The following is a 27849-nucleotide window of genomic DNA, read 5'->3' as shown; positions in this document are numbered from 1 at the left end:
CATCTCACTGAACAAAGGATTCCTTACTCGAAATCTCCTCTCCAGACCTAAAATGGCGCCGGCCCTCTCTCCGAGCACCATAGAGATAGAGGAGGGGCCATACAGGGGAAAGGAGGGGGAGGGAGGAAAAAACCCGGGCGGACGGCAGAGACGGATGGGTAGAGCGGCCGCCTTCGTCTGCGCGAGAGGCCTCTCTGCGCAACTCAGGCTTTAGGGCTCTGTGGTTTAGCTGCGGCGGTTGGTCGGCCTGGCATGCGGGGTTGTTATGGCGGGCGAGGAAAAGGTCGGGGACGCGGAGAAGGTAAATGAGCTGGGAGCGGAGGCAAGGCCCCGCCGGCGAGCTCCGCGGTGGCTGCTTATGGCCTCCCTAGTGTTCGTTGGCTGTGTGGACGGAGGAAGGGGCTGCGGCTTCTCTAACGGGAGCGGCTTCTGTGCCGTCAGAGCAGCGCGCGAATCGCCTCGACGTGACGAGGCTCGCAGGGCTCGTGGAGCCAAGTGTTGCCTCCCCAGCAGCGGACTCCCGGTAGCCGGGTAGCCTTTTTTCTGTTGGCCCTCCCCTTCCAGCAGGTACACGGCCTCTGAGCGTGGAAGCTCTATTCAACCGTCGCGCCTTATCGCCCAGATAGACCGCTCCTTCCCTAGGAAACCGAGCCTCGCTTCAAACCACTTAATGCCCGATATATTTCTGAGTCCACATAACGCGTCGCACGGACATAAGTGGACCATAATACTCGTTTTGTTTACTCGGGTTCCTTTGTCGCAATCGCTGGCATTTCTTTTCTTTTCAAAAATACTGATCATTTAAAATGGTTTTTAATCCTGCCTTCATCTTCGAGGAAACCAGAGGGTTATACTGAAGACATGACAACCGTAGCTCCAAAGAAATTTTGATCCATTGTTTTATGCCCTGACCCTGAATGTTTGGGCAGACAAGTGGAGGCTTTTCTAGCAGCAATCCAATGCACACTTACATGGAAGGAAGCCTCATTGCGCTCAGTGGGTTTACTTCTGTGTAGATGTGTATAGGATTTGTGCTATAAATGGAACCTTTGCTATTGGAAGAAAATGTTTTCCTTTAGAGCAGATGCATCTATAGACCTGCCAGCTTGCTGCAGCCAGAGTAGAGGAAGGTGGGGGAAAGAATTTTTCCTCCCATTGTAATGGTTCAGACCAATTTTGTGAGCATGTTGGGTGGAGGTGGGCAAAGCAGTCTGTATGGAAGCTTCAGATCCACGACTCTCCCAATACAACCCCAGAATGCCTTGTTTAGACCTGCGCTGCTTGTGAGACATCTGCGCTTTCCATTTTCCAAGGGGCCTCAACAGCTTAATGTTGTTTCACCTGGAAACTTCTCTCCAGCTGTACAACAGCGCTCACAGTTTCCTATTGCCCCCCCCCCAAGCGGGCCTTCAACTGGTTGTAGGATTGCAGCATTAACTTCTTCCCCCGCCCCCCCAAATGCAGTGGTACCTCTACTTATGTTCGCCTCCAGTTACGTATCCCTTACTAAATGCAGGTAAAATAAAAATAAAATAAAAATGCCAAATTTAGAGCACTCTTGTATTTTTTAAAAAACGGTGATGCAAAGTGGAAATTTGTATAGGATTTTCTTCCACTGCATCATATGGTGCTGAAAATTCAATAGAATCAGCATGCGCTCACTCCTGTCAAAACTCCAGGAAAGATAGGAACCACGGCAAAGTGGAGCCTTCCAACTCAGAAGGATGGCTCAGTGTCACTGATCAGTGCGTCAAATCCTGAGAAATTCAGCAGGATCAATATGGTCATGCTGCACTAGCCAAACTCAAGTATCCCAAGGTATGGTCTGAAGGTATATGAGGCCACCATGAAGAGAGAGAGGTGGGATATCAATGTAAAAAAATATACAAAAATCAAGCATAGCCGTTTATATACCACTTTGGGAATGATTTTGCCTTCAGGTGGATGGTAGCTGCAAAAGATCAAGGTGATTTGATGCATGCTTTGTCCATTGGTATGAGAATGACAATGAGAATAACAGAATAACTTTTCAACAACTTCACCCTACCCCTTTAAAAAGCTACTGGAGAATAATGTAGTAAGATAAATTAGTTTCAATGGTTGTGTCCTTTTCTTGTCCTTTTGGCCCAGTGGAAAAACTACATGTTTTTTTCTTTTTGCTCTACATCACTATTAAAGGGACAGGAATCATCTACTGTACTAAATGCAGCACTTCAGAAGTTCTGTACATAACCAATGCATTGTTTAATGTGATATATTTCTTTCAAGTCTTTTAAGCTACTGGGAATACTTGACGTCAGAAATGTCCCTTGTGCTCGAGAATCAGTGCTCTATGGCTCATTGGGTGGTCTAACTTTGGGTCTTGGACACTTTTTGGCAACTAGTAAGTAAAAGTAAATCTGCAGATATTTCTTTTTATATGTAATATTTTCTTTGTTTCCATTCTCTCATCTGGTAATACTTTGCTCCATGCAGCAATTAATACAGCGCAACAGCTGACATAAAGTGTTGCTTGCTTCCTCTCTAAAAACCCTTCCCAGCAAAGGTGTACATACAGCGCAATCAGTCTCCAAAACATTGCATACCAATTGTTCTTTAAAGTTCTTGGGGTATTCATAAGCATACCTCAGCAGCTGAGAATAATTAAGAGGGTTCCTTTTTCTTTTTTTAATAATAGTTTTTATTAGTTTCAATTAAAGGTAAAGGTAAACAATAATAGCCTCATTATAACAATACCGATTTATAAGAGGGTTCCTTTCTTTTGCAGCCTGTAGTTCTAGAATCTAGTCTTTGTCTTGTTCAACAGGCTGCACTTCCTCCTTTATTCACCTTTTGTCAAATTTTATGAGGTTAGTACATATGTCAAATTACCCCAAATTTTCTGTAGTTCATTCTGTTTTATGTGTTGTCTCATTGGTTTGTGCAACCATGGTATCATAAAGATTATGCAAAGCCAACTGTATCTTCAGAAATAGTTGGCTAAATACTTCTAAAATACATTTTCTACGTTGTTTTTCTGTCAGTTCCTTTTCTTCTTGTCCAATTGTTATGTTGTCGACATAACTTACAAACGAACAAACTTCTTTTCTGCCTAGGCAGAGTGAGACGATCCTGTGACTTTGGAGTGGGAGGTTTTATCCTGACAACATTAGGATGTTGGTATGTATGTTTCTGAAATTCTCAGACTTGTGTTGAAGATGTGAGCGGATAGGCTTTGGGTGGATTCTTCCTACAACCCTAGGAGCCAACCCCTAGGAACCTATGTCCCTTTGTGCACCCCCTAAAATATTTGAGGGAACCAGGTCCCCTAAAGTTGATGGGCATTGCCATTCAAATGATGTGTGCCATGCCTTATGAATAATTATGCAGCATGGGGCTTACCTGAGCCCACCCAATATTTTACTCAAGTTGGCACCCCTGCCTACAACTCAGCACATGTAATCACACTAGTGTACCAGGCTATTCCTGGAAATATGACTTATTTGCACCTTCTGCACCCTATTCCAGCTGCCCATTGCTTTGGAGGGGTCTTTAAATAATATGGTGGTACAGTATAACAATCCAAATTCACATCCAGTATCTTCACTGATGCAGCTGAGAGATGGCAGACTCCAATATTGCATGAGTGGACTTGTTTCTGCAATGGAACATTGCCTTCATCTACTTTCTGCAGATTCTACATATCTCCCCCAAGTGCCTTCTCTCCCAAACAGATTTTGTGGGCATTGTTATTTTATTAAATTTGTATACTGCCCTTCATCCACAGATCTCAGGGTGGTTCACAACATAAAAAGTTTTTTTAAAGCCCCAAATAATAATGAGCAAAAAGATCAACCACCAATAAATCTCCCTCCCATCAGCACTTTTAAAAGGGTATAAGATGTTCATCAGCCAAAGGCCTGGTTGAAGAGGAATTTGTTCGCCTGTTGTCTAAATGTGCATAATGAAGGTGCATATAGTGGATTGAGAGGACGTGAGGAAAGTGAAGTCCTATTGTGCAGACAGAAGCCTGTTCCCTTTGTACAAAGCTTTCTTTAACTTTTCCCTATGTGCACATCTATTCCATATTTTTTGTTTGCAGAATACTTACTTAAGAAAAAGTTGTGTAAAGCATTTCTTCTTCAAAGTACAGGCTGGTTCAATACTATACCATCTGAATAAATACTGGGAGTTCTTATTTAAAATAGGATGGGGATCATTCATTATTTGTTGCCTTTTCTTTATTGAGGGTCTATTGTAGATACAATAATGCAAAACTAAGGATTCAGCAACGAATGGTTCAAGAAGGGATGAGAAAGAAAATTTTGTATGAAAGCACCCAGTTTGATCCAGAGAAAAAGAAAAGTGAAGAAAGCCGTTCTTGAAACAGCACTTGGTTGTGAACATTTCTAAGCACAATACGAGCCATGGCTCATTTGCCGAGCATTAGGAAACAGTTCAGTTGACTGCCCTGAAGCTCCAAATTGTATTTTTCATTTATTCTCACTTTCAAATCAAGGGTGAAGCATATGTAATCTGATTTACTTTCCTTGGGGAAGGGGCACTTGTTTAACCCAGGATTCTAGAGCAGCACAAGGTAACTGTGATGCTTGTAACTTCTTCAGAATGTCTTAAACTAGTGTTGAGCTGGAAGCAATTTGAGTTTGCAAGGTTGCTCAATAATGTTACAACTAATCTAAAGTTGCATACAAGCATCTTTTTCCTCAATAAAATATATGACTTGCATCATGTTCTTTCATTAAAATACTGTGCGTTAAATTAAGCTAAAGGGAATCATTCTAGGAAAGTACTCATTACCCTCTTTCTACTCCAGAGAAAAAGTTATGCACTGTGTTCTGCACTGAAATCATGTAAAAAAAACCTTGTCCTTTTACAAAGCCTTTACCCAATTGTATATATGGTAATTATAATAGCAAGCAATTCTGTTCGGTCTACTGTTTGAGAATAGTGGCTACTGTTTTCCATACCTTTGACCGCTTACCAGTTTTGTATGCTGCTTGTACAATAATAAAAGCATCCTTAATTACATTTGGCCCCTGTATTTCTGTTTAGCATTGCAAGTGCTCTTTGCAATATTGTGTAGAATTAATCAAAGTAAATTTAAGAGCTAGGTGGGCGAGTAGGAATATTCTTAAGAGCATTGTGCGATGTTTTTACTGTTAACCATTCTTTGTGCTGTAGAGGTCTACTCTTCGGGGGGGGGGGGTTGTAAAAAGTTGTTTGCCTCTGTTGCTTTTGAGAATCCCTGCAGCAAAATTATTTGTATGGATTGTCATCTAGGCCTAGCTTCCAAAGCCCATTATGCTTTAAGAGTTTGTAAATGTATCCTGTTTTAGCAGTTCAACAAGTGATCTGGGTAATTACTTGTATAGGTTGAGTTTCATATTCATTAAGTGAACTTTTAAAAAAGAATAAAGTTCAGTAGAAATGATTGTAAATAAATCCAAGTGATCATTTTATATCCCTTGCCACTGTAATGGTGATGTAGTAAGATGTTGTGGTACTTTGCTTCTGAATGAAAATGCAGAACCAGAAAGATATTTGTTCTGATGGGCTTTCCTAGCTGGATGAATGAGTATCTAGCTAACTTACTGCCTAAAGTCGGGCTTACAGAACCCTGTGCCATTGCTAATAAGGCTTGCACAAGAGTGTTATACAGATAACAGCATGCATAACAATTGAAAGTGAACTTGATATGCTTACAAGTCTAACCAGAGGCGCTGCGTAGACCTAATGCGGAAGAGCGATCTCTACATTAACATAGGATGTTTTAATGCAAGCAAAAAGCACACACTCTTTTCCATGGCCCATTTTCGTTTTGTATTTTTATGCTGTGAACTGCCCTGTGATTTTTGGGTGAAGGGTGGTATACAAATTTTATTACCCAATACAATATTCCTGCAAGTGGTAATTATGTTTGGCCCATGGAACCATGAACTACAGTCATACTTTGGTTCTCGAACGTAATCCAGTCCAGAAGTCCGTTCGACTTCTGAAACATTTGAAAACCAAGGCGCAACTTCAGATTGGCTGCAGGAGCCTCCTGTGCTCAAGCGGAAGCCATATTGCAAGTTTGGCTTCCGAAAAATGTTCGAAAACCATAACACTAGCAGGCTTTCAGTGTTTGGGAGCCAAAATGTACGGGTACCAACACGTTCAAAAACCAATGTACAACACTATTATTTTTTATGAATTGCTTTAAAATAAATTTTTTTACTAGTGACATAATATTGCTGGACTCTTCAGTCATGGCATATTGGCTTAGTGAACCTTGGGGGGGGGGTGGACTTCTAACCGAAGTTACAACTAAGTCATGACTCTAGGAGTGTGGATTTGAAAGCATGGAGGCATTCATTCTGCACATGGTTTGCTTTTACACTATTTTTCCTAGAATTAGACTCATCTGTGCAAGTTACAATCTTTCCATGTTGGTTAACAGTATTATCTGTATAGAGCCGTGCACTAGTTTCTTCTAGCCAGACACTAAAATCTTAGCATCTTAGGAATGGCGAAAGTAAAAATATTACATGGCAAGAGCCATTTAGACCAGCAGTCCCCAAGTACAGATGCAAGCCCAAGTCATTACACTGGCTTAGCTGTATTTTAATGAGGCAGAGGACATGCAATACCTTACCTTAGTGACACTTCTACAAAACTAACTTCTGAAACTTTCTGAAAGCCTTAAAGGTTACCACTGCACATTTTATATTCCCTGAAAGCACATTAGTGGCGCACTATATGGATGGAACTAACAAGGGTTCAGAAACATTAGTATGGCAATAAGCTACCAATTCTATCACTGTTCCAAAATGCATACTCTAGACTGGTGATTTTACTTCCAAGTAAATGAGATTCGGATTCCACACTTACGCCCAAACAGATCTAGCTGAAAACCCCAATAAATCTTCCCACATAAACTCAAACCCTATATGCACTCCTGAAGTGGGGGAAACATAGACACTCAAGGTACACACTCCCGACCAGTTTACTCATCAAATTCAACTGGGATTCCAACCCCTTTCCTACCCAACATTTCTATTCAAGTAAACTGAAACTAGGCTAGTGAGCAAACACATTTCAAGTCTTGGTCTCTAAGTGAAGACCTAATCCATTCCTGTTGTGAATGAGCAAGCACCACCAACTCCACCCCTTAGACCTCCTATCACAACCCGTTTCTATGTCAGGTAGCATGTTCCCAAGAGGGGGGTGGCAAGCTGCAGCAAAGATGGGAGAAAGCAGGGAGAAACTCAAAAAGCTAGAAACGCCAGGCATCACAGCAGCTTGAAGACTATGATCTAGATAATCCTTCCTAGCAAATTACATTTAGCATCAGTTTACTAAACACTTAACATTTGAAACCTGTTCCTTTCATAAGCTTAGTACAAGTACTCTAAAAAGTAGAATCGAGTGATAAACCTTGAAAAACAACTACACACTCCTGCAGATGTACCATTAGCTCACTTGGTGAAGTGGCATATTCACTAGGAACTCCAAATATAATATATACTAAATATAATATATACCAAACTAATCCTACCAAGTGTAGCTGTAAAAGTAGCTATCTAGCCACGACATATATAACCACCTATATTCTCTCTAGAAGACGCCCAAACTAATTTGCCATTTTACATCAAATAGTCATTAGTTCTGGCTATGAGCAGGTGGCGCTGTCATCTAAACCAGAGAGCCTAGGGCTTGCCGATCAAAAGATTGTTGTTCAAATCCCCACAACGGGGTGAGCTCCCGTTGCTCGGTCCCTGCTCCTGCCAACCTAGCAGTTTGAAAACACATCATCAAAGTGCAAGTAGATAAATAGGTACCACTCCAGCGGGAAGGTAAACGGGGGTTCTGTGCGTTACTCTGGTTTGCCAGAAGCGGCTTAGTCATGCTGGCCACATGACCTGGAAGCCGAAAGGGAGATGAGCACCACAACCCCCAAGTCGTCCATGACTGGACCTAGCGGTCGGGGTCCCTTTACCTTTATGAGCTTCAATTGCCACCACCGCTGAGAGTTCTGTTAGCCTAAGCACCAACCCTGCAATATACAAATACTACTGGCTATTCTTTGCAAAACTAAAACATTTGTGTGCTGGTATATTGCCATCCATTTCATGAAATTCAGAAATTCCTTCCAACAAGGGACTACCGGATTCCTGATTCCAAAAGTCTTGTCAAGTGTTTTAAGTTGCTTAAGCAACTGGTTTTCTTTATTATGTGAAAGCATGCATGTGGTGCATATACATCTCACTATAATTGTGTATCCTGCCCCTCAAAGTCATTAAAGGGATTTTAGACCAATGTGGTGAGAATCCCAGAACAAGAGTAAAATGATTTTATTTTATTGCAAACAAACGGCTAAAGTTAATTTCTCCACCCACTTTCTTTAGATAAGTAAATCAGCAGGCTAAGGAGACACACCCATCTGAGAACTAACATGATTAAAAATTAGATATAAAATGGGTGAATCACAATTTCATTTACAAAATGGTGGAGTTACTACTACAAGCACACTAAATACACAGTATTTGTGGGGAAAAGGTTACAGACACACAGCTAACTTCATATAGATCCCATTAGACAACTGGATTTACAACAAGTTTGTTTAATAAGAAATGGGCAGAGCCAGCTTTTTTCAGAATCAAAATGCATAACAAATGGAAAAAGTTGATGGTGTGTACCTTCACAAGTTGAGCCTCCACAGACAAAAGCAACCAGGTTTTACATGCACTCCACCTTCACTATTTAATCTTTAGGTTTTGCTTTGCAACCCCACCCTCAACCCTTTGCCAAATTAAAAAACAAAAATACAACCTAGCTTATTGCCAAAAGACCATTCTTATTTCTCTTTCCCCTCTTCCATACCTAGAAACTGCACAGAGAGGATGGAGTGGAAGATGGAGTGTAATGAGCATTATTTACATAGTATTAGTATTCATGGGGCCACAACAAGCCTGGTTGCTAACTTTTCTGTTTTGATGACTCTCGACTGTTTCTTAGAATTTTTTTTAAGGGGGGGGAGAAGAGAAAAGAAAATCTTTAATAAGAGGACACCAGATACAAAGCAACATTTTACTTTTGTTGTGGTAAAAAAAAAGTCACATTTTACAGATAAAATGCAGAACCCTGAAATACTGACACATTCTCTTATCGTGCACAATGCTGAGGTTCTCTTAAGATTCACTTTAAAACTGCAATTAAAAATGTACAAAAAAAAATCAAACCCACAAAGCTTCTAAAAAAGGAACCTGCAGGCACTTCCTCTTGTGGAATGTTTAAAAAGTTAGCCTACTAAAGAAAACAGTCGACTTCTTGTGAAGGTTTTGAAGAAATATGGATCAGTTCATTTTATTTGGGAATTCAATAGTATCCTTGGTGATAATGCTGACTCCATGGCTTCTGACCCCAGAATTGCTGCAAAAACCAAGATAAACATTGTTAGCCACTGTCAAATATCAGCAAATTTTATTTCTACATTCCGTAGGTGTGTATGAAAAACATCTGAAGCATGCAATTGGGAGTGAAGTGTGGACACTTCCTAATACTTTAATCCCACTCCTAAGATTGTTTACACATACAGTGGTACCTCGGGTTACAAACGCTTCGGGTTACGTGTTTTCAGGCTGCGGACCGCAAGAAACCCGGAAGTACCGGAAAGGGTTACTTCCAGGTTTCGACCCTCACACATGCGCAGAAGCGCCAAATCGCACTTTGCGCATGTGCAGAAGTGCCAAATTGCATCAAACATGTGTGCAGGTGCTGCGCTGCAGGTTGTGGGCGTGCCTCCGTCACGGATTACGTCCGCAACCCGAGGTTCCACTGTATGAAGTACAAATTACGAACAAACTACATCTTGTACTAATGTTACTCTTAAGCTATTTATATGCTCATAAAGGTTTACTTGTTAAAACATACACTTAACGTTACTTCATATTTTGCTGCAGATTGAGAAAGTTTACTTACACCCTGCTGCCACTGGTTGTAGCCCTGAGATTGATTTTTGTAGCCACGATTGTTTCCCCTTCCTCTGAAGTTCTGTAACGTAAGTCCAAGAAATTGATTTGTAGTTACTTATTAAACATTTCACTATTCAATGGCCAAAACCACATCCAGGCGGCTATCTGTAGTAAGCTTCAAAAATGTTTCCGTTAATAAACTTTCAGATAAAGACTTCAATTGCTATTGATTCCTAACTATTAAGGCAACATTCTGACAAGAGACATATATTCCAAATTTTTCTTGCTAGTCAGTATTTACCCATATGCCAGTACAGTAGTCATCCTGAACACATGCAAGTTGGGGAATCAGGCTAAACCAGCAAATAACAAATGTGGTGCTGATTTTGCTATGTATGAATTACATGGTTCGTGATCTTATGATCATCGTCTGGATGATACGCTACCTAGCAGAGGGGTGGTGCAGAGGCTTGTGAGATTGCTTGTGTTTTGTTTTGTTTTTTACTAAAATCTTGATGTTTAGAGTGATTTTAAACCTAGGAATTTCACACAGGTACAGGCTCAATCCTTTCAAACAAACAAATCATGGTAATGCCACTCAAATCTATTTTAAATACGAGTGTTTATGGGGTGGGGTAATTCTACAACTACTATGAGCCAGAGATTCTTACAGATCTCTGGGTGGTTCAGAATCCATCAACCAATAGATTCTAATCTACCTTCTTTCTGCCCATTCCGGTATCTATCCACAGAGGAATATGCTTCGTTAGAAAACAGGACTTCATACAAAAAGCACAGCTGCACTGTTGCATAAATTATATATGCTAAAGCCCTGTTTCCAATACAGTGGTACCTCAAGGTTACGAACAGCCTAGCCAACAAACAGCCTAGTTACGAACACTTCAAAACCGGAAATGAGTGTTCTTCTTAGCGTTTTTTTGGGGGGGGGGGGGGAGTGTGAATGTACTCCATTCGGGGTGCGCTTCCGTTTTGAGTGCCACACTTCCGTTGTCCGGCAGCGGAGAAGGGGGTCATCACAGCGTTTCCCGCAGCCGCAAGGGAGGGAAGTTGCGCCCGGTAGCCATATGGTTGGCGGGCTCGCAGCTCTCCCCCATGACTGTGGAAATAGATAAAAGCCCCACATCCAAACAATGACTATCATCAGTGCACGTAATTTTTTTAAAAAAATTTAATCATCTACAATACTGTTTATTTTATAGTACAGTACATACAGTACACTGATTATTGGTTTCATTTTATGGATCAATGGTCTTGTTAAGACAGTAAAATTTGTGTTGAATTGCCGATTTAGGGGTTTGTTTTCAGAAGTCTGGAATGGATTAATCCATTTTGCATTACTTTCTATGGCAAAGTGCACCTTGGTCTAAGAACGCTTTGGTTTAAGTTTGGATTAAGTTCATAAACCAAAGTACCACTGTACGTCTTTCAGCTCCTGTATATTGGTCTTGAGAGCACCTAATGCAGGACTTAAAACACTGAGCGTAGACCTCATCAGTTCCTTGAGATAGAATCTACTGGGAACAGCGTAAGACAAAAGTACAATTTAAAAAACTTAGGTTTCAGCACTACAGGATTGCATGTGTTATAAAACTTTGAAAAAACATTGTACTTCATATACTTCAGGAACAGTATAATTATTTATTGGGATCACACTTTTAAACATGCTTTCTGTACTGGTTGCTAGGAGAGCACCAAAAGATTCAGCCCAAAATGCCATCTTCCTGACTACAGCAAATTACCTGGTTATAGTTCCCTCTGTTGGGCATTCCACCTCTGTTATAGTTTCCTCTGTTTGAGTAACCACCTCCTCCGCCACCGCCACCTCTGGCCGGAAAGACAGGACCACGGGGGTATGGGTAGCCTATTGCCCCACCACTGCCACCGCCTCCTCCACCTCCACGTTGGGGCATGTTACCACCTCTCCTGTTGTATCCTCCACGATTTCCAGGGACTGTGAAAAATGTTAGAATATTAATATTGACCCAATGACATACTTTTAATTTGACCCAGGGCATTGGGGAAGAGAAGTATGAGACTATTTAGTAATAGACATTAATTTCAGCCTGTGCATTAGTTTTTTCTAGTAAAGAAGCTTTGAACTTGGAAGACAAAATTCAAATGCCATGGGGCAAGGCATCTGAAAACTGTTATAGAGTCCAAACTGAGGTTGCTTTAAGAACAGTTAAGGGGAAAGATAGTGACAGCCCTCTCCCAAATCACTGAAAACTTATTCAGCCCAAGCACTGGTGATTTCATGAGGTTCTGTCCATAAACATACACCTAGCTGCTGCTTTAAAAAAATTAAGCTTCAGGATGCTGAATTACATTCCCCCCCTAAATCAAAGCTATGCCTGGGCCCCTCCAGCTGTATTTTCTTCAGAAATGAAGACATTGTCTCCATCCACATTGATCTACTCTCAAAGCTCTGCTCTTCTTTGGGGCAAGCAACTAAGACCTCGGGTATAAAAATTAAAATATTTTAAGAGGCAGTTTTAGGAGCACAGGATACCTCCTCCTCTGAAGTTGCCACGCATGTTAAATCCACCACGTCCTCTCTGTCCACCTCTGTTAAACTGGTTTTTACCACTCTTTTTATTACTTTTCTTTGAACCAGTGTTCTGTTTTTTCTCTGGAGGAAGGGCCTTCTTGCTTTCTTCTTTGTACTGTTCCAGAAGCTTCTGGGCTTCTTCTTTTTGCAACTCTACGTAGATTATTTCATCAAAACATTCTGACACCTCTGGCAGAGTAAAATTTCCTACAAGATAGAGAGTCCTGAATATTCAGTATTTATTTCTGAAGCCATTAGAAAAAGCCAAAGTTCCCCTCCTATATAAAAGGAATACAAGACAAGTAATCATCACTTCAAGGTAGGAGCAAGATTCCTGAAAACTTTGACACATTCTCCCTATTAAGTTGAACTGGGAACACACGTCTGCTATAACACGTTTAGCTTCGTTTTCTAGGGCACTTTATGCCAAGACAGCTTTGTGCATCTGCATGAAGCATATCATGACTTAAGTAGTATTAAGGGCTGCAGCAGAGGGAACACAATATAGTGTTGTCTTACAAAGTTACAGAAGTCTTCCAGTTTTTTTTAAAGAGGCATAACTGTTTTAAGGCAAGAAATTTTGAATCTTTAGGTTTTTACATTATTCCTTTAAACAGATACTCAACATCCTAGAACACAGTATAGATTATGTTCCATGCCTTTCATTTTGAGCACTGCATGCTCTGGAAGATCTTTTCCCTCCACCTCTGCCTTCTTTTGTGTTCTTTGCTTGTAGTCTTCATCTTTTGGGCAAACAACAACTGCTTTGCGCTGGAAGCCTGCAAACAGGCACATTTTTCTCCTCTGCGCAGCTGCAGACACATTTGTCTGAAAAAAATGCAGTAACTTACTACACGTAGCTGTCATTGTTAGAGCTAAGTTAAATTAGTGTGCTTAGATTTCACCTCCACATGTATAAATGCAAAGAAGTTTACAAGTAGAAGGAAGTTATGTACATGTTAGGCCGTAGAGGCTAGGATAACCATTCTCCCCCTGATTTCATGTATATTACAAACCTAAGTACAATTGCTAATATTCTAACTTTATTGCCTCAATATATAAACTGTATCTGCCATTGAAGTTTAGAATCTACACCCCCCCCTTAAACAAATGGCAGCTTAACTAAATTTTGTAAAACAATGAACTTTGGCCCCCATACCTGATCCAGAATAAAGTTCCGTTTCTTACGCGCAGCAATCTCAATAAACTTGCCAAGACACTGTGGTGCTCTCTGCAACAGTGTGTTGAGTTTTCCAGTATCAGCCATTTGCCGCTTAAAACCTGCAACCTATGAAAACAGAAGTTGCCCAGCATTCACTGCCATTAATGTTCTTATCATTGGGTATTTTTTAATAGCAAGAAATTGTCTATAATTGCTAATCCAGAAACATTTTAGGCTTTGAAAGAGTTCTAAATGCTCATGAGATCAATCCTAAGAATTAAACAGGACAACCCAATTTATCCCATCATTCAGTGCCTTGCAATATTTAATTCAGACACTTTACTATTAATATACCATGCAAATCTCAAAACAAATGTGTCACGTAACGGCCTACAGCTAAACCAGGTGAGACTTATTTTTATCTGGAGTTCCAATATTTCAAGCAGGATGTGTATACTTTTAGGGGAATAACAGCTTCTTCTAAGTTTCCAAATGAACAATCTAGAAAATACCCGCTCCATAGAAATAATGCTTTTCAGTGTGCCATCAACTGCTAAAGCAGTACCCTTAAATGAGTTAAAGCCATCTAAGCTTTACTACTATAGATGCATGATAGCTACAAGTTTCCAAATGAGTTACCTTAAAGTTGCAATCCTAAACACTTAAGGTAGGGAATAAGTCCCACTGAACATAGTGGGATGAACCACCCATAGAACTATGCTAAAATTTTGCAGTAGTTGGAACTTACCATCATTTTGTCCATAATAGTATTTGTTCCAAGGATATTGTACTTCCCAGGGTTCTCTGCTGCATGTTTGGTAACCCATGTAGTCTTCCCAGCACCAGGCAAGCCAATCATCATTACCACCTAATGAGTTTAGGCATAAAAAATGAAAGCTCTTATTTTATACCCCAATTGCCCTACAGATTAGGCTTGTCATTTGTGGTACCCATATCAACTGCCTCAAGACAAATACTCAAGCTGGCATGCTTCAATGATTTCAAAATGGGCCGTTACTTACTTCACATTCTTTCTTGTGCTCTGGTCCCTTGGGTCCTCTAACTCTATCTTCCAAGGGAACATTCTGGATGAAGGTGTACCCCTCTGGTATGGGGAAGTACGGCTCATCCTTCTGGCCAAAGTTAAATTCAACAGCACAGTTATGGCAGAGAACATGGGGGAAAATGGGCTTTTCAGAAAGAACTTCCTTGCTGATTTTGAAAGCAACGCCAAGTTCCTGTCCATTCTTTGAGTAAGAAAGTTCCACTTCATCACCATCAAAATTCTGTTGTACAAAAAAAAGTGTTAGCATAAATGAACTTAGGCAGGTTCATTAATTAGTAATAAATCTAGAACTTAAGCCTTGAGTGGAAATTTAAAGGGAAATCTGAACACTTGAAAGTTAAGCAAAGGTGCAATACCTAATTAAGGAAATAAAGTTGTGCATTTTGTTATAAAGCAGGTAACTGCAAAGCAGCAAATAGAAATTGACATTCCAAGTAAAGAAATACTTACAGCAAAACATCCGATCACATCATTTTCATCAAATTTCTCACCAAAGTCTTCAATCTCACAATTGCATGTCTTTATTCCTTTCAAGGAGTATCCGTAAGAAAACTCTTCCTCGCCTGATAAATTTGAACAGTTGCAATTGAGGTTTTCAAGTTCTGAATTACTGTATTTGTAACCCGACATTCAATCTCAAGATTGTCTATAAAAGCTGCACCATACAGATAACCCCCATCCACTGCAGAATCCTAGCACTATGGTACACTGCAAAGTGAGAATGGCTCATGTGAGAGCTCAGGAAGTAACTTTAGTTTAGAGCACAGGTCTGGTGGGAAAGTCCCATTATTTCTTTCCAATCCAAGGAAATTAGCTGCGTAGGATGTTACTTCAGCTTCTCACCCAATTAATCACTTCTGGCAAGCACACAATGAATTAGCCTCCGATTCCTACATGTGCTGGAGCCATTTCTTCTGTAATAAGCTCCTCAGGCGGACAGAGACATGAAATAGGCACAAAGGTGAAGAGTGCTGTTGCTAAAGGGATTTGATTCAAAGCACTATTCTTTGCCCAATATAAAAATAGAGGATGTCGGGTATGCTGGCACTTCACTATATTCCTTTTGTCGAAGTGCTGAGTTTTCTGGAACAGATTCCATAGATTAAATGTAACTTCTAACTACCATTACTAACAAAAATAATGGTTGTAGTTACTCTTTTTTCAAAATTAAGTTTTACCACGCATTTTCTGTCTACAGTGATTCATCATCTCCCTCTTTTAAGCACTCAGAAAAGTACTACACCCATTCCTACAAAAAGACGAATCACCATGACAATCCATGTTTTAAGGGAAAAGCTTACCAAGCAGCATCCCACTTGTGTTCAGTGACCAGCCAACTCTCACTTCATGTATGTCAATGTCTTTTGTATACAGGTGCTTGACAGGGATCTTTTCAGTTACCTATTTTTGTAATAAAAAAACTGCTATTAATTACAGTTATAATAAAAGTGTAGCTTAGCTAGCCTTGTCAATCAGGCTCCAAAATTACCAGTCTTTCATACACTTTTTTTTAAAAAAAGTTTTCAGCTCATCTTATGAGCAAATTGCAGGCTAGTAAAATACAGTGGTGCCTGAGGTTAAGTACTTAATTTGTTCCGGAGGTCCATTCTTAACCTGAAGCACCACTTTAGCCAATAGAGCCGCGCCGCCAGAGCACAATTTCTGTTCTCATCCTGAAGCAAAGTTCTTAACCCGAGGTAATATTTCTGGGTTAGTGGAGCATGTAACCTGAAGCGTATGTAACCCGAGGTACCACTGTATATTGCAAGCCAGTAACAAGTGCTCTTTGCCTCCTCAACCAACTTGCTTCACCTTGTGTGCAGAGCATAAAAGTGCAGCTTGCCATGTTTCTATGCTAAACACTATGTAGTCCACCAGCTGGGAATCTAGCATTGCAACACAGCAGGCTAATAATCAAGGAACAGCGTGGTCCTTTCCCATGTGACCATGTTGGACAAAAAGGAAACACATACCCTGGTCCACACCCAGCACAGAGACACAGACTGTTTCAAGAGGGATCAATCATTCCATCCCTCTACTGGCAACTCACTCCCTTACTTGGGTGAACTCCCTAGATGCTGATGGTGACCAGGTAAGCACATTATGTTGAATGATGGTAATAAGCATACTACGTGTAGGATCTGCTGCAAAATGCTATTATTATTGAAGAAACCATTCTGGGTTTTGTATGAAAGGTTAATTGGATAATTGCTTTAGTGTGTTAAATAGCACTTTACTGCTAAATTTTCCAGGTATTGATAAAATACCTGTTATTGTCATAGCTATTTTTATTCTGAGTTGCCTAATACTCATACATAAATGATTCTTAGTGTCCATGCCTGTGCAGCAAAGACAACACCTTTCATGCTAATGAGGGGCAGTATTGACGGGTGGGGGTGGGGAATTGGCGCACACTCCAGAAAAATACCCCCAGCTCTTTTAAAGGCTGAACTTACCCACAAAATGCTGACTGTTAGGGAGCATATAGGTGGGAATAGACTGGGAGTACCTTGGAAATGGGCATGACTGCCCAGTTGAAATCAAGAATACGTAATTTTCCATAATAAAATCCTCTCCTCGTTTAGCTTGATTTCAGCTGAAACTATAAGCATTCAGAAACAATGTTGAACAACCATCTTCAATACTGATCTGGCTTACCTTCATCTCAAAACAGACTTTTCCTTTAGAAACTCCATAGGATGCTCTCCCTCCAGCCCAAAGAAAGGCAAAACTTTCCATTGTCAATGAGGAAGCACTAAAACGATCTCTTGAAATTTTGAAGTGTAGATCACAGTTATCTGTCAATAAAAGAAAATCAAACGGTTGAAATCTGTTCAACTACAGTCAAACAAAAAAAGTGGAGAACACCTGTAAGAATCAAGTTGCATCAGTTTGATTTAGTGCTATTCTTTGTCACAACAGGTAACTCTTGAATTAGTCAAAATTTAACTCATTCCCCTTTTACTTAAGGGTTCTCAAGCAAAGTGATGGCGTTTGCTCAAGACCGAAGCTTATCATCTTATTTCACTCTGGAATCAGGATTATCTATGTTTAGCTTAGCTATGATGCATTTTCACACATACCCTATGAAGTACCGTATTTTTTGCCCTATAGGACGCTATTTCCCCCCTCCAAAAATGAAGGGGAAATGTGTGCGTCCTATGGGGCGAATGCAGGCTTTCGCTGAAGCCTGGAGAGTGAGAGGGGTCACTCTCCAGGCTTCAGGAAGCTATCCGCAAGCTGTGGGAGAGCTGCGCGAAGTCGTGCAGCTCTCCCACGGCTTGCGGATAGTAGCTTGTTCTGGGGGCTGGGGAAGCTCGGGCTTCCCCCGCCCCAGAGGGGGGAAATTTTTTTTTCCCTTCATTTCCCCTCCAAAAAACTAGGTGCGCCCTATGGGCCGGTGCGCCCTATGGGGCGAAAAATACAGTAATCATTTGTCTTGGGCTAGCTTTGTGTGCAGACACTTAAAATGTGCTCTTATCTGGTGCTCTGCCGAATCTAATTGTGTTTTCTAGTATATAAAACCTAAGAACCATTGGATGGTATGTAACTAAGTTTTACCCAAAGTAAACCCACTGAAATTAATTGAACTGACTTTGTCATTAATTTCAATGGGTCTAATCAGAGTAAAATTTATTTTCATACCACATTCCATGAATAAGCTGTAGACTGAGAAAGGATTTCAAGATGACAATGTTCAGCAAAACACAAGTTGTCCTATAATACAAATGTGTCAACACCTCAAGAGATTATTGCTTTTTATAGAGCCATTGAGTCAGACACTATTCAAACAGATAGAAACATTGCTATAAATACTCTCAATTGTTCTATCAAACAATATTTTCATATTATGTAAGTGAAATAGAAAGTGTAGGCCTCACTTCCAAGGGTGCAGAGGACTGCAGTTTAAGATGCAATTCTAGACATATCCAATACAGCACTAAGCTTGAACTGGACTCAGTAGAATTTACTTAAGTAAACATGCACATGATAAAGTTGTTTACTATTCTTTATCTTGTGCTGCAGCATATGAATTTGAAATTTTCTAAAACACCAACAACCAGCAGCTTCACTGCCCAGTACTATCACTTTTCAAACCAAGGATTAGTATCGCATAGCCACTTTGTCTTCTGAAATACCTCCATAATCCCTCTATAAACTTGTCTGTGCAACAGTTCACTACTTTTCCATGAGCAATGCAAATGTGCCAAAGTAACTGTAGACTGTCCCAGAATAACTTCTCAGAGCTTTTTAAAGTTTCATTGTTCTTAATAAAGTCATTTTGAACATGCATGAAGCTCTAAAGTGAAAGCTTACGAAATTACCTACAACCTCAAATAATGGCTTATCATCTTGTTAGAATACACATGCCCTTAAATTATCATTTGGTAACAATTTTCAAACATAATCCTTATCAGTTTCCATTATTTTACCAATAAAACTCAAGATTGACTTGGGACTCCAAATATACCCCGCCCCCAGTCCAGACAGGAGGCAGCAAGATTGCAGCTGCCAACCAACATCTGCAGACATACTAAGCAATACAAGGTGGAAAATTCCACCACTTTCCAAAAGTAGTGTTACACAATTAGAATATCTCATATCTCCCTGTTTTTCAAATAATGGTTCCCCTTTGAAAGCATCAGTTTCTCCCTTTGTGCCTCACTTTTTGCACAGAACACTTTACACTTTTGTGTTCTCCTGATTAAATTCAAAGCTAATGCATTGAAAAACTAAAATTTCAGAGAAGAGCAGGAATTGTACCTCAGGTACACAAATGGCTCCCCAAATTTTTTTTTTAAAGAATCAACAGACTGTCTTAGAAGTTTGTTTTAAACGACAAGCGTGTTTTTATACTTACAAGTATCAAGACAAACCATTGTGTCATCAAAGTGTTCATCCTCCTCTTCAACAGGTGGCTGAGGAGACTTTGCCCTGGCCAACAAAAAAAAGTCAGTCACTTGAGTTCAACAAATCGAAATTAAAATATTTCATTAAAAACTTTAACACGCCAAAGTGATTTACCTGCTGTATTTGTTTTCTTCAATATACTCAAAATACCCTCGCCCATGGTCTTCACGTGGCCGCTTAACTCCCCTTTTTTTCTCACCAGGTTTTTGCTCAGTTTTAGCTTCTCCTTCGTTTTTTTTGAAGAGGGAAATAAGATACGTTAGAAACGATAAAATACAGCATACTTTTTTTACTCTTATTAGGAAAGCATCTACTCTCGCGGCGCATTTGTAACAATGCTTTCCGTAAATTTTATAACTTCAAGTGCACAGAAAACTAAAGGTCTGCCTCCTCTGACGTTTGCCGCTGTCGATTTGACCTTCCAGAGTTAGCAGGGAAAGTCTACGATCTACGATCGCGCCTAAGCAGCGGCTCTCCAAAGGCCCACCTCTTCCTCATCCTCCCCCTCCCCCCGCCACGGCCTGATTTCGGCAGGCGCGCGCGGCCTAGGCTTTGCGAAAGGGATTCCTCCGCCTCCATTGTACTCAGCGTTTGAACTCGAGCCCACAGCGCCCCACGGACGGATGTGACGCAGAACAGCACAAAACGTTCCCTCGCACGTTCCACAGCGCGCCCCAGCGGCTCCTGCGAGTCGCCCCTCCCCCCGCCTCGCGCGCCCCTTCCTCACCACGCTCGCGAAATGGCGCAAAGCTCCCCCCCCCCCCCGCAGAGACACGCGGCGGGCCTGGCCTGGAAATCCCCAAAGGCAGGCGCGCGGGGAGGGCCTTCCCCACTTCCACCGACAGCGGTGGGGGGTGGAGATGGAGGGGGGGAGGGAAAGAGAAAGATGGCGGCGGACCCTGACCTCGCTGCTGAGCTCCCAACCGCCGCCCATCCGGGTCCCACGCACTACTCACCCCCAGGACGAGCAGGCCCGCCGGACTTCTGCTGCTGGGCGGGTGACAGCTGCTTCGCGCCGGGCTGGGCCGAGGAGGCCGGAGTCGAGGCCGAGGCCTCCGAGGCGGCAGCGCCTTTCCCGGCCGCCTCCTTTGCCGCGGCGCCGTGCTGCTGCTGCTGCTGCTGCTGGGCGCCGTGGCCGTTGGCGTTGCCGCCGCCGCTGCTAGTGGTGGCTGCCGTGGCGGCGCCGGCGCCGGCCTCTTCCTCCTCATCCTCCCCTTCCTGGAAGCCCTGGTCGTCGCCGTTCTCGTCGTCCTCCAGGTCTTCGGCCGCCTCCTCGTCTCCGGCCGCCACCCTTTCGCCGTTCTCCTCGCCCAGCTCCATGCCCTCCTCCTCCTCCTCTTCCCCGGGGCAGACGCCGAACTCGGCCTCCTCATCGTCGTCGCAGGCCGCGGCCTGGTCGGGGCCTCCTCCTCCTCCTCCCAGGGCCAGGTCCTCCTCCTGGGCTCCGCCGCTGCCCGGAGCGGCCTCGCCCATCTCCTCCGCGTTGCCGTTGCCGGGTTCTCCGCCGGCCAGGCCTCCCCCGCCGGCCTCCTCCTGGTCGAGCGCGGTCTGGAGCCGCTCCATGAGCTCGGCCTTGAGGCCCCTGTCGGAGAGGCGCCGCTTCTTCAGCTCCTCCTTCAGCTCAGACACCTTCAGCTTCTTCACGTTCACCGGGGAGCAGCTCATGGCGGCGGCTGCACGGACTCGATGCGGTCTGGGCGGAGGTGGCTGGCTCGGGTGGCTGCGGCAGCTGCAGAAGAGAGACCCGCCTGGCGCCAAATCCTTTCACCGAGGCTCGCGAGGCAGGGACGGTGAGCGCGCCTCGCGGGCTCGAGCACGCAGGCGCTGTACTCACCCCGCCCCCGCCGCGCGCCCAATATATCCTCGCCCCTCCCTCGCTACCGTAACTAGCAAATTTCGCGCAGCTCTTACCGTGAGCGGCCACGGCGCAAGGAGCCCGAGGACAAAATGGCAATATAGTTCAGTAATATTCGCGCGGCAGAACCAGTGGCGCCCCAAAGGCTGCGAAACTCCACACTTAAACATTCAAATGCAGTGCTAGATTGTATTTATTTTTCAAGAATGCAGTTTTAGGATTGGGCTGCAGGTTGGATATCAAAATGTTAACGTTCTGTGCTCTGCTCCAGGCGCATTTAAAAGTATTTTGTATTGGGCAATAGCCTCCTCTGCCCGCTGCAGAGCTAAGCCCAAGGCGGCTTCCTCCCAGGTAAGTTTCCACAGGCATACAGCTCTGAATATGCTTTTAACTGAAATTGGAAATAAAAATCATCATCATAAACTTTCTTGCACTAGCCAAAGGCCATTGAATCATCCAAAAACATGAACAATGGTACATATACAATAAAGCCTCTGTTAAATCTGCTTAAATTCTTTGTTACATAGGATAAGAGGTAATTCTCATACAAAATACAGTGGTACCTCGGGTTAATAACTTAATTCGTTCTGGAGGTCTTTTCTTAACCTGAAACTGTTCTTAACCTGAAGCACCACTTTATCTAATGGGGCCTCCTGCTGTCGCTGCACCACTGCTGCACAATTTCTGTTTTCACCCTGAAGCAAAGTTCTTAACCCGAGGTACTATTTCTGGGTTAGCGAAGTCTGTAACCTGAACCCGAGGTACCACTGTATACAAATTAAATCTCCAAAAACTAAATTTGCTAGTTTATCAAATTATTTTGCCATAATCTTACTAGCTGCCAATTTCCAGGGCATAGGGAGCTACTTTCTAAATTAGAGAGTTATCAGCGTCACTCAGCAGCCATTTCACCCTCTGCCCTGGTTAAATTAATGTCCTTTGCAAACACAGGTTTTATAAATCAGTCCCTTGGGTCCATGGGCATAACCAAGGCAGGCGGGGGGGGGCAGGTGCCACCCCCAAACAAGTCAATAAAAATACTTAACTAACTGAGGTTCAGCACACACCCACACCCATAAATCCTGGCTATGCCCATGCTTGGGTTTGTGTGGGCATCGCAATAAGTAATGGCATAATTATATGTCCTCCATGCGTGGTTGCCCCCAGGGAGTCTTTCCTCGCATCATATTTTACTGTACTGTCCATCCAGAAGCACTGAAGGCATCGACGGGAAGCACAGCTCTGTAAAGGTGATTCTTTACAGGGCAGACAAAAGATTTTTCAAATAACTAGCTCGAAAGTTCACAGATTTAATAAGTGGAAACCATGGTGAGCACTTAGAGAAAGTAATAAAAGTCAGGCCTCTTTCTGCCCCAGACCCAAAGAGCCAATCCCTCAAATGTCTCCCATCCATGTTCTCCTGTAGATGGTATTGGGTCAGGCAGTCTTGGATACCCATTTGGGAATAAAAATAGGCCCCTGAAAATTAGAAATCCATGGGAAGTTTTTCAACATCAAAATAGATAGGCCTAAGTATCATTTAAGTGCAAAGAGTTATGTGCATAACAGCATAATACGTAAACCGTGAGAACCTTTCATTACTTAATCTAAACTTGATATGCCCACATTATGCAGATCAGTGGCAGTTTACCTGGTGCCCTCTAGAAGTTGCTGGCCTACAACTCCCATGATCTCTGATCATTGAGTCTGCTGGCTGGGGCTGATGGGAATTGTAACCCTGCAACATCTGGAGGCAGTCACATTGGCTACTGTGATGCAGGTTAACTAAGCTTTCTTTTTACTCATAAAAATATACTGTAAGAAAGAGTGAAAGAGCAAGAGATTTAGCTTTTGGATATTCCAGATATAAACTTATTATGGAGGCCTTGGGGCTCTAGAACCTGCTTTCTTAAAATTAATGGAATGCTTAATATAAATGATAGAAACAGGTTTCATGAGATTATTTTGAAAAGACTATCCTCAGTTCAATTCATTTATGAATGCAAACATTAAGTAGAAATATAAATAAGTTTCCTAATAGAGATGCATTAAGTTAAGAGAATCACTTTCATTGCGAGAACATGGTATAATTCTCATTGAAATCTTTCATGCAACTTCAGCAGACCATTGTGTATATATAATAAAGTAATTAATACAGAATCATAGAATTAGAGTTGGAAGGGACCCCAAGAGCCATCTAGTACAACCCCTTGCAATGAAGGAATCCAGCCCACAGCTGTCCCTGGGTGAGCTCAAACCACCAACCTTCTGGTTAACAGCCAGACACAATGACCCATTGTCTTCTGAAGACTCTTTTATTTACGTTTTTGTCTTTGTACCCAATAAAAGGAGCACATATAAATTGAAAATCTGGTAGGAACCTTTTCAGAAATGGCATAAAAACTTTGTGAGACAGACACATGCACACTTTTCATTGCATAACTAGGATTCTATAGAGCACACTTGGCAAACTCGCCCCTCCAGATGTTTGGGACTACAACTCCCATCATCCCTAGCTAACAGGACCAGTGGTCAGGGATGATGGGAGTTGTAGTCCCAAAACATCTAGAGGGCCGAGTTTGCCTATGCCTGCTATAGAGGCTGACCAGGTAACTTTTTCAGCTATATGAAAGAACAGTTGTAGATAAATCACTTCTGTCACTGTACACATGCATATATATGTGTCAGGTACCATCTTTGGTCAAACCAATTTTGCAAGCTTTAAAAAGCAACATGTGCTCTAGGAAAGGCAAAGCTACCAAGAATATAGTGCCTGCTTTTTTGTTAAACAGAAAGTGTCATGTAACCCTGCACCCTTATTACTGGAAGTCCTATCTACCGTTCTTTATTTCTTTCTACCTATGAATTGATATAAAATTAATACAAATTGTATATAACTGGGGAGTTTGTTTTAGGGTAACATTTGACCAATGTATATGGCTGTCTCATTGCCCCTGATCTGTCAGAGAAGATTTTGATTTTCCCCCAACCAAAGATGTAGTCTGGGCTAGAGTTTGAAATTCCGCAGTATATCTAGTCATTTTGAGGTGGCTCACCCCTTGGCCCTACCAATAAGAATAAAGGATGTGACTGACTCATTACCCACACCCAATAAGAACAGGCCCTTGTCATGGTGTGGCGGGTTCATTCTGCTCACATGTACGTACTTTTCTCCACCTACTAGCCCCATGTGACAGCTTGACCAATAGCAGCACATATTTTAATTTAGTTTGTAGAAGTACACTTATGGGACAACGCTATACATGTCATGGATAAGAACCCAAATAATAAGAAGTGCATGCTTCCACTTTAAACTGACATGTGTACACAGCCCAATTTAGGAATGTGGCTTGCCTGGGTTTTTCAGATACGTAGATGGAAACTCTCCACAGCAGTATGAAAACAGCATGCTGTGAAGACTATACTGTAGTTCTGTCCAATATTATGCAGGAGTGGCAGGTGATGAAAACAGAGGAAAAGCAAGTTATTTTCTTTCTAGTTTCCAATCCTTACTTAACAGTAAGCCATCGCCATGACTACCACAGAGACCCTGGGGTCACAGTAAAAACACTGCATGCCACTCAATTCTATCCATACTTACTCAAATCTCATTGATCTCAACAGGGCCTAAAGGTAAAGGTAAAGGGACCCCTGACCAGTCGTGGACAACTCTGGGGTTGCAGCACTCATCTCGCTTTATTGGCCGAGGGAGCCGGCGTACAGCTTCCGGGTCATGTGGCCAGCATGACTAAGCTGCTTCTGGCGAACCAGAGCAGGGCACGGAAACACCGTTTACCTTCCCGCTGGAGCGGTACCTATTTATCTACTTGCACTTTGACGTGCTTTTGAACTGCTAGGTGGGCAGGAGCAGGGACCGAGCAACAGGAGCTCACCCCGTTGCGGGAATTCAAATCGCCGACCTTCTGATCGGCAAGCCCTAGGCTCTGTGGTTTAGACCACAGCGCCATCCGCTTCCTAGTAAATCTGCATAGGACTGCAGTGCTGGGTAGTAAATTATGGGAAGGATTGAAAGTTTAAAAGGTACTAGAATTCAGGGGTGTCCACTTGAATTGAACAGTGATAGGTTGATGTGAACCAAAATAAGCATATATCTTCAAACAATGCATGATTATTTTCCAAAAATTAACATTGACTTTTGAGTAAACATGCATGGGATTGGAGTGCACATCAAAACCATTAGCCACAATGCCTAAATGGAATCTCCATCTTTATAGGAATATGTGTCTAAAAATTATTGATTTAGACCAACAATTGATTTTCAGCATCAACCAATCATATGTCTCTGTAGTTTGCATGCAGAATATGAAGAGGATGCCATTCCCAGTTACTTGTTCCTAGCATTTGGTAAACAAACTGCATTCTGTTAAATCCTGGTGTTCCTTGGAAACTGATCAAGTGTTCCTTTATTCCTGCATTGCAGGGGGTTGGATTAGATGACCCTCAGGATTCCTTTCAACTCTACAGTTCTATGCTTCTATGAGAAGATCTGTAGTGGACAGTTTGTTTACACACCACTACTGATCTAAAATCTGGATTTGTAGGGAGTGTCGAGTATGTTTTAGGGTAAGATTACCAGATTTTTTTTTCAGTGAATCTGGGGACACTTTTCAACTTCATTGGATTTTGTATAGGGACTGATTTGTAAATCTGGGGACTGTCCCCAGGAAACGGGGACGTCTGGTAACCTTATATTAGGGTGCACTTTCAATGAAAAATTGGGAGATTTTGTAAGGCACAGGATTCATTGGCAGACAAGAAAATCAGTCAAAGTCTGCTGTGTTTAGATTGTGAAGTATTGTTGTTAGTTGCCGAATTGTTTTGCATATCCAGGAGTCCATCAGCTGGAGGAAAAAAGAGCCAGGCAAGATGCTGGAAAAAGACTCTGCAACAGTTGAAGGCTGCAGCCATAGATGAAGAAGCACTCCTTTTAGCAGAAATACAGAAACAATAGCCCTCCATAGATGAAGATGCACTCCTTTTAGCAGAAGTACAGAAACAGTAGCCCTCAAGAGGTTGGAGTCAGCATAGCAAACAGACAAGGATGATGCAGTAAAGTGATATGTAGAAGGTCACAGGTTCCCCAATCACATTATATATACTAGCCTATGTGTACCCATGAAAGATAAAGTACAGGTGAAATACAAATGTGGAAGCCCATGCTGGAAGGAAATGATTTGAAAGGGAACCATCCACAAGCAGGAGCAATGTTTGCAGAGAATCCTTTGTAGGCTTCTTGGTCTCATTTGAACCAACACAGTCCAATGTTAGAATGTTGGACCAAGACAAAGAGGACTAAAAGTTCAAATCCCCACTCAGCCATGAAACTTAATGAGTTGTCATGGGCTATTTACATAAAATGGGGGAGGGGGGCATGTGCATCACCTTGAAGAAAAGCAGGATGTGAATGTAATTAGAGCAACAGAGAGGGAGAGGTCTTCCAGTGGCAGCAAACAGGAAGCCCACAGCTTACAGGAGAAAAATAGAGGAATCCAACTCTTAGTATTTGAAGTCTTTACCAGTATAAGTACCTAGGATGAGGGACAGAAATGAGGGTTATACGGAAAAGCTTTGCTAATCTAATAGGATATACCCTCAGATGTGACCAGCCTTACAACCACTGTTTGGACCATAGTGCTAGGCAGAAACTGTTCCAATAAGTGAGCAGCAAAAAAGAAAATGAGAATTTGATCAGAATGTCCATTTGATATTCATGGGAAATGTTTCTCCAGACCCTTTGCTAAGCAGCAGGAATCTCTACAGACCTGGGATTTTACTCAGCTTTAGGACAAAGAGAAGCGCAGCTCAAGAGGGATTAAATTTTATGATTATTTAGGAAAGATAATAAATTTCTTCTAAAAGGTTCTATCTGCTGTAGTCTTCTATTTATTTAGGTGGGTTACTGGAAGAGATGAATGTTTACAAAGCAGAATTGTCTCAAGCACACCAAATCATCTAAAATGTGGAAGAGGGAGCTGGGTGGGGGCGGTGGCAGCTTGTATAAAGTTGTATAAAGAACAACTTTATAACTTGTTTGTGAGGACTATGAAGCTGCAAGCCTGAAAGGAATGTTATCTTCATGCAAAACAGCATGTACCTGGAAGGGGGACAATGCCTCTGGGTAAAGAGGCAAGCATCACCTTTTGTCCTGCTAATATTGAAAGTCTGACTGAAGGGAAACCATTTATTGGTGATGGGGAAATGCATTTGTAATACGTGGATTACTTACCCAGTGAATGCTCTTGTGTGCTTCATTCTTAAATCTCTAAATTTAATTGTAAATCTTCTTAGGAGTCTTTTCCTTAGGAAAATTGG

The 27849-nt window shown here is 42.1% G+C and overlaps 2 protein-coding genes across 3 annotated transcripts; one reads left to right on the top strand and one right to left on the bottom strand.

Annotated features, from left to right (window-relative positions):
- Nucleotides 1–119: 119 nt before the first annotated feature.
- On the top strand, nt 120–17579 carry COX20 (cytochrome c oxidase assembly factor COX20). 2 transcript variants are annotated; one of them, XR_014509158.1, is made up of 5 exons: nt 152–301; nt 2269–2383; nt 3096–3159; nt 11404–16842; nt 17336–17579. XR_014509158.1 is itself a non-coding variant. In XM_083432283.1 (4 exons), the coding sequence occupies exons 1-4, from the start codon at nt 266–268 to the stop codon at nt 4362–4364; spliced, it is 351 nt and encodes a 116-aa protein (XP_083288409.1). In that variant the 5' UTR covers nt 120–265; the 3' UTR covers nt 4365–5028. The 2 variants fall into 2 exon arrangements, 1 of the variants encoding a protein (XP_083288409.1); XM_083432283.1 differs by lacking the exons at nt 11404–16842; nt 17336–17579 and adding an exon at nt 4229–5028 and having other exon boundaries at nt 120–301.
- On the bottom strand, nt 8587–21535 carry HNRNPU (heterogeneous nuclear ribonucleoprotein U). Its single transcript, XM_083432159.1, has 14 exons — nt 20618–21535; nt 19776–19887; nt 19612–19685; nt 17409–17548; nt 16052–16151; nt 15201–15313; nt 14707–14970; nt 14433–14552; nt 13682–13810; nt 13182–13350; nt 12484–12729; nt 11714–11925; nt 9961–10032; nt 8587–9411 (listed from the first exon to the last, which is right to left on the bottom strand). Exons 1-14 carry the CDS (start codon nt 21324–21326, stop codon nt 9358–9360), a joined length of 2514 nt encoding a protein of 837 aa, XP_083288285.1. The 5' UTR covers nt 21327–21535; the 3' UTR covers nt 8587–9357.
- Nucleotides 21536–27849: the final 6314 nt, after the last annotated feature.

Source organism: Podarcis tiliguerta, assembly GCF_965153285.1.
Source record: "Podarcis tiliguerta genome assembly, chromosome: 3".
Lineage (NCBI taxonomy): Eukaryota > Metazoa > Chordata > Lepidosauria > Squamata > Lacertidae > Podarcis > Podarcis tiliguerta.
The sequence above is the reverse complement of the archived record's forward strand: the minus strand, read 5'-3'. Positions and strand labels throughout refer to the sequence as shown.

What these genes read in the sequence shown, in the direction of transcription:
- COX20 (XM_083432283.1), top strand. Translation starts at nt 266, where the DNA reads ATGGCGGGCGAGGAAAAGGTCGGGGACGCGGAGAAG. An exon ending in AGGTCGGGGACGCGGAGAAG is followed by an intron (nt 302 to 2,268) that starts GTAAATGAGCTG and finishes ATTTCTTTCAAG; the next exon opens with TCTTTTAAGCTACTGGGAAT. An exon ending in CTGACAACATTAGGATGTTG is followed by an intron (nt 3,160 to 4,228) that starts GTATGTATGTTT and finishes TTCTTTATTGAG; the next exon opens with GGTCTATTGTAGATACAATA.
- HNRNPU (XM_083432159.1), bottom strand. Translation starts at nt 21,326, where the DNA reads ATGAGCTGCTCCCCGGTGAACGTGAAGAAGCTGAAGGTGTCTGAGCTG. An exon ending in AGCACAAGAAAGAATGTGAA is followed by an intron (nt 14,553 to 14,706) that starts GTAAGTAACGGC and finishes TAAACTCATTAG; the next exon opens with GTGGTAATGATGATTGGCTT. An exon ending in TGGCAACTTCAGAGGAGGAG is followed by an intron (nt 11,926 to 12,483) that starts GTATCCTGTGCT and finishes CATTTTTCACAG; the next exon opens with TCCCTGGAAATCGTGGAGGA.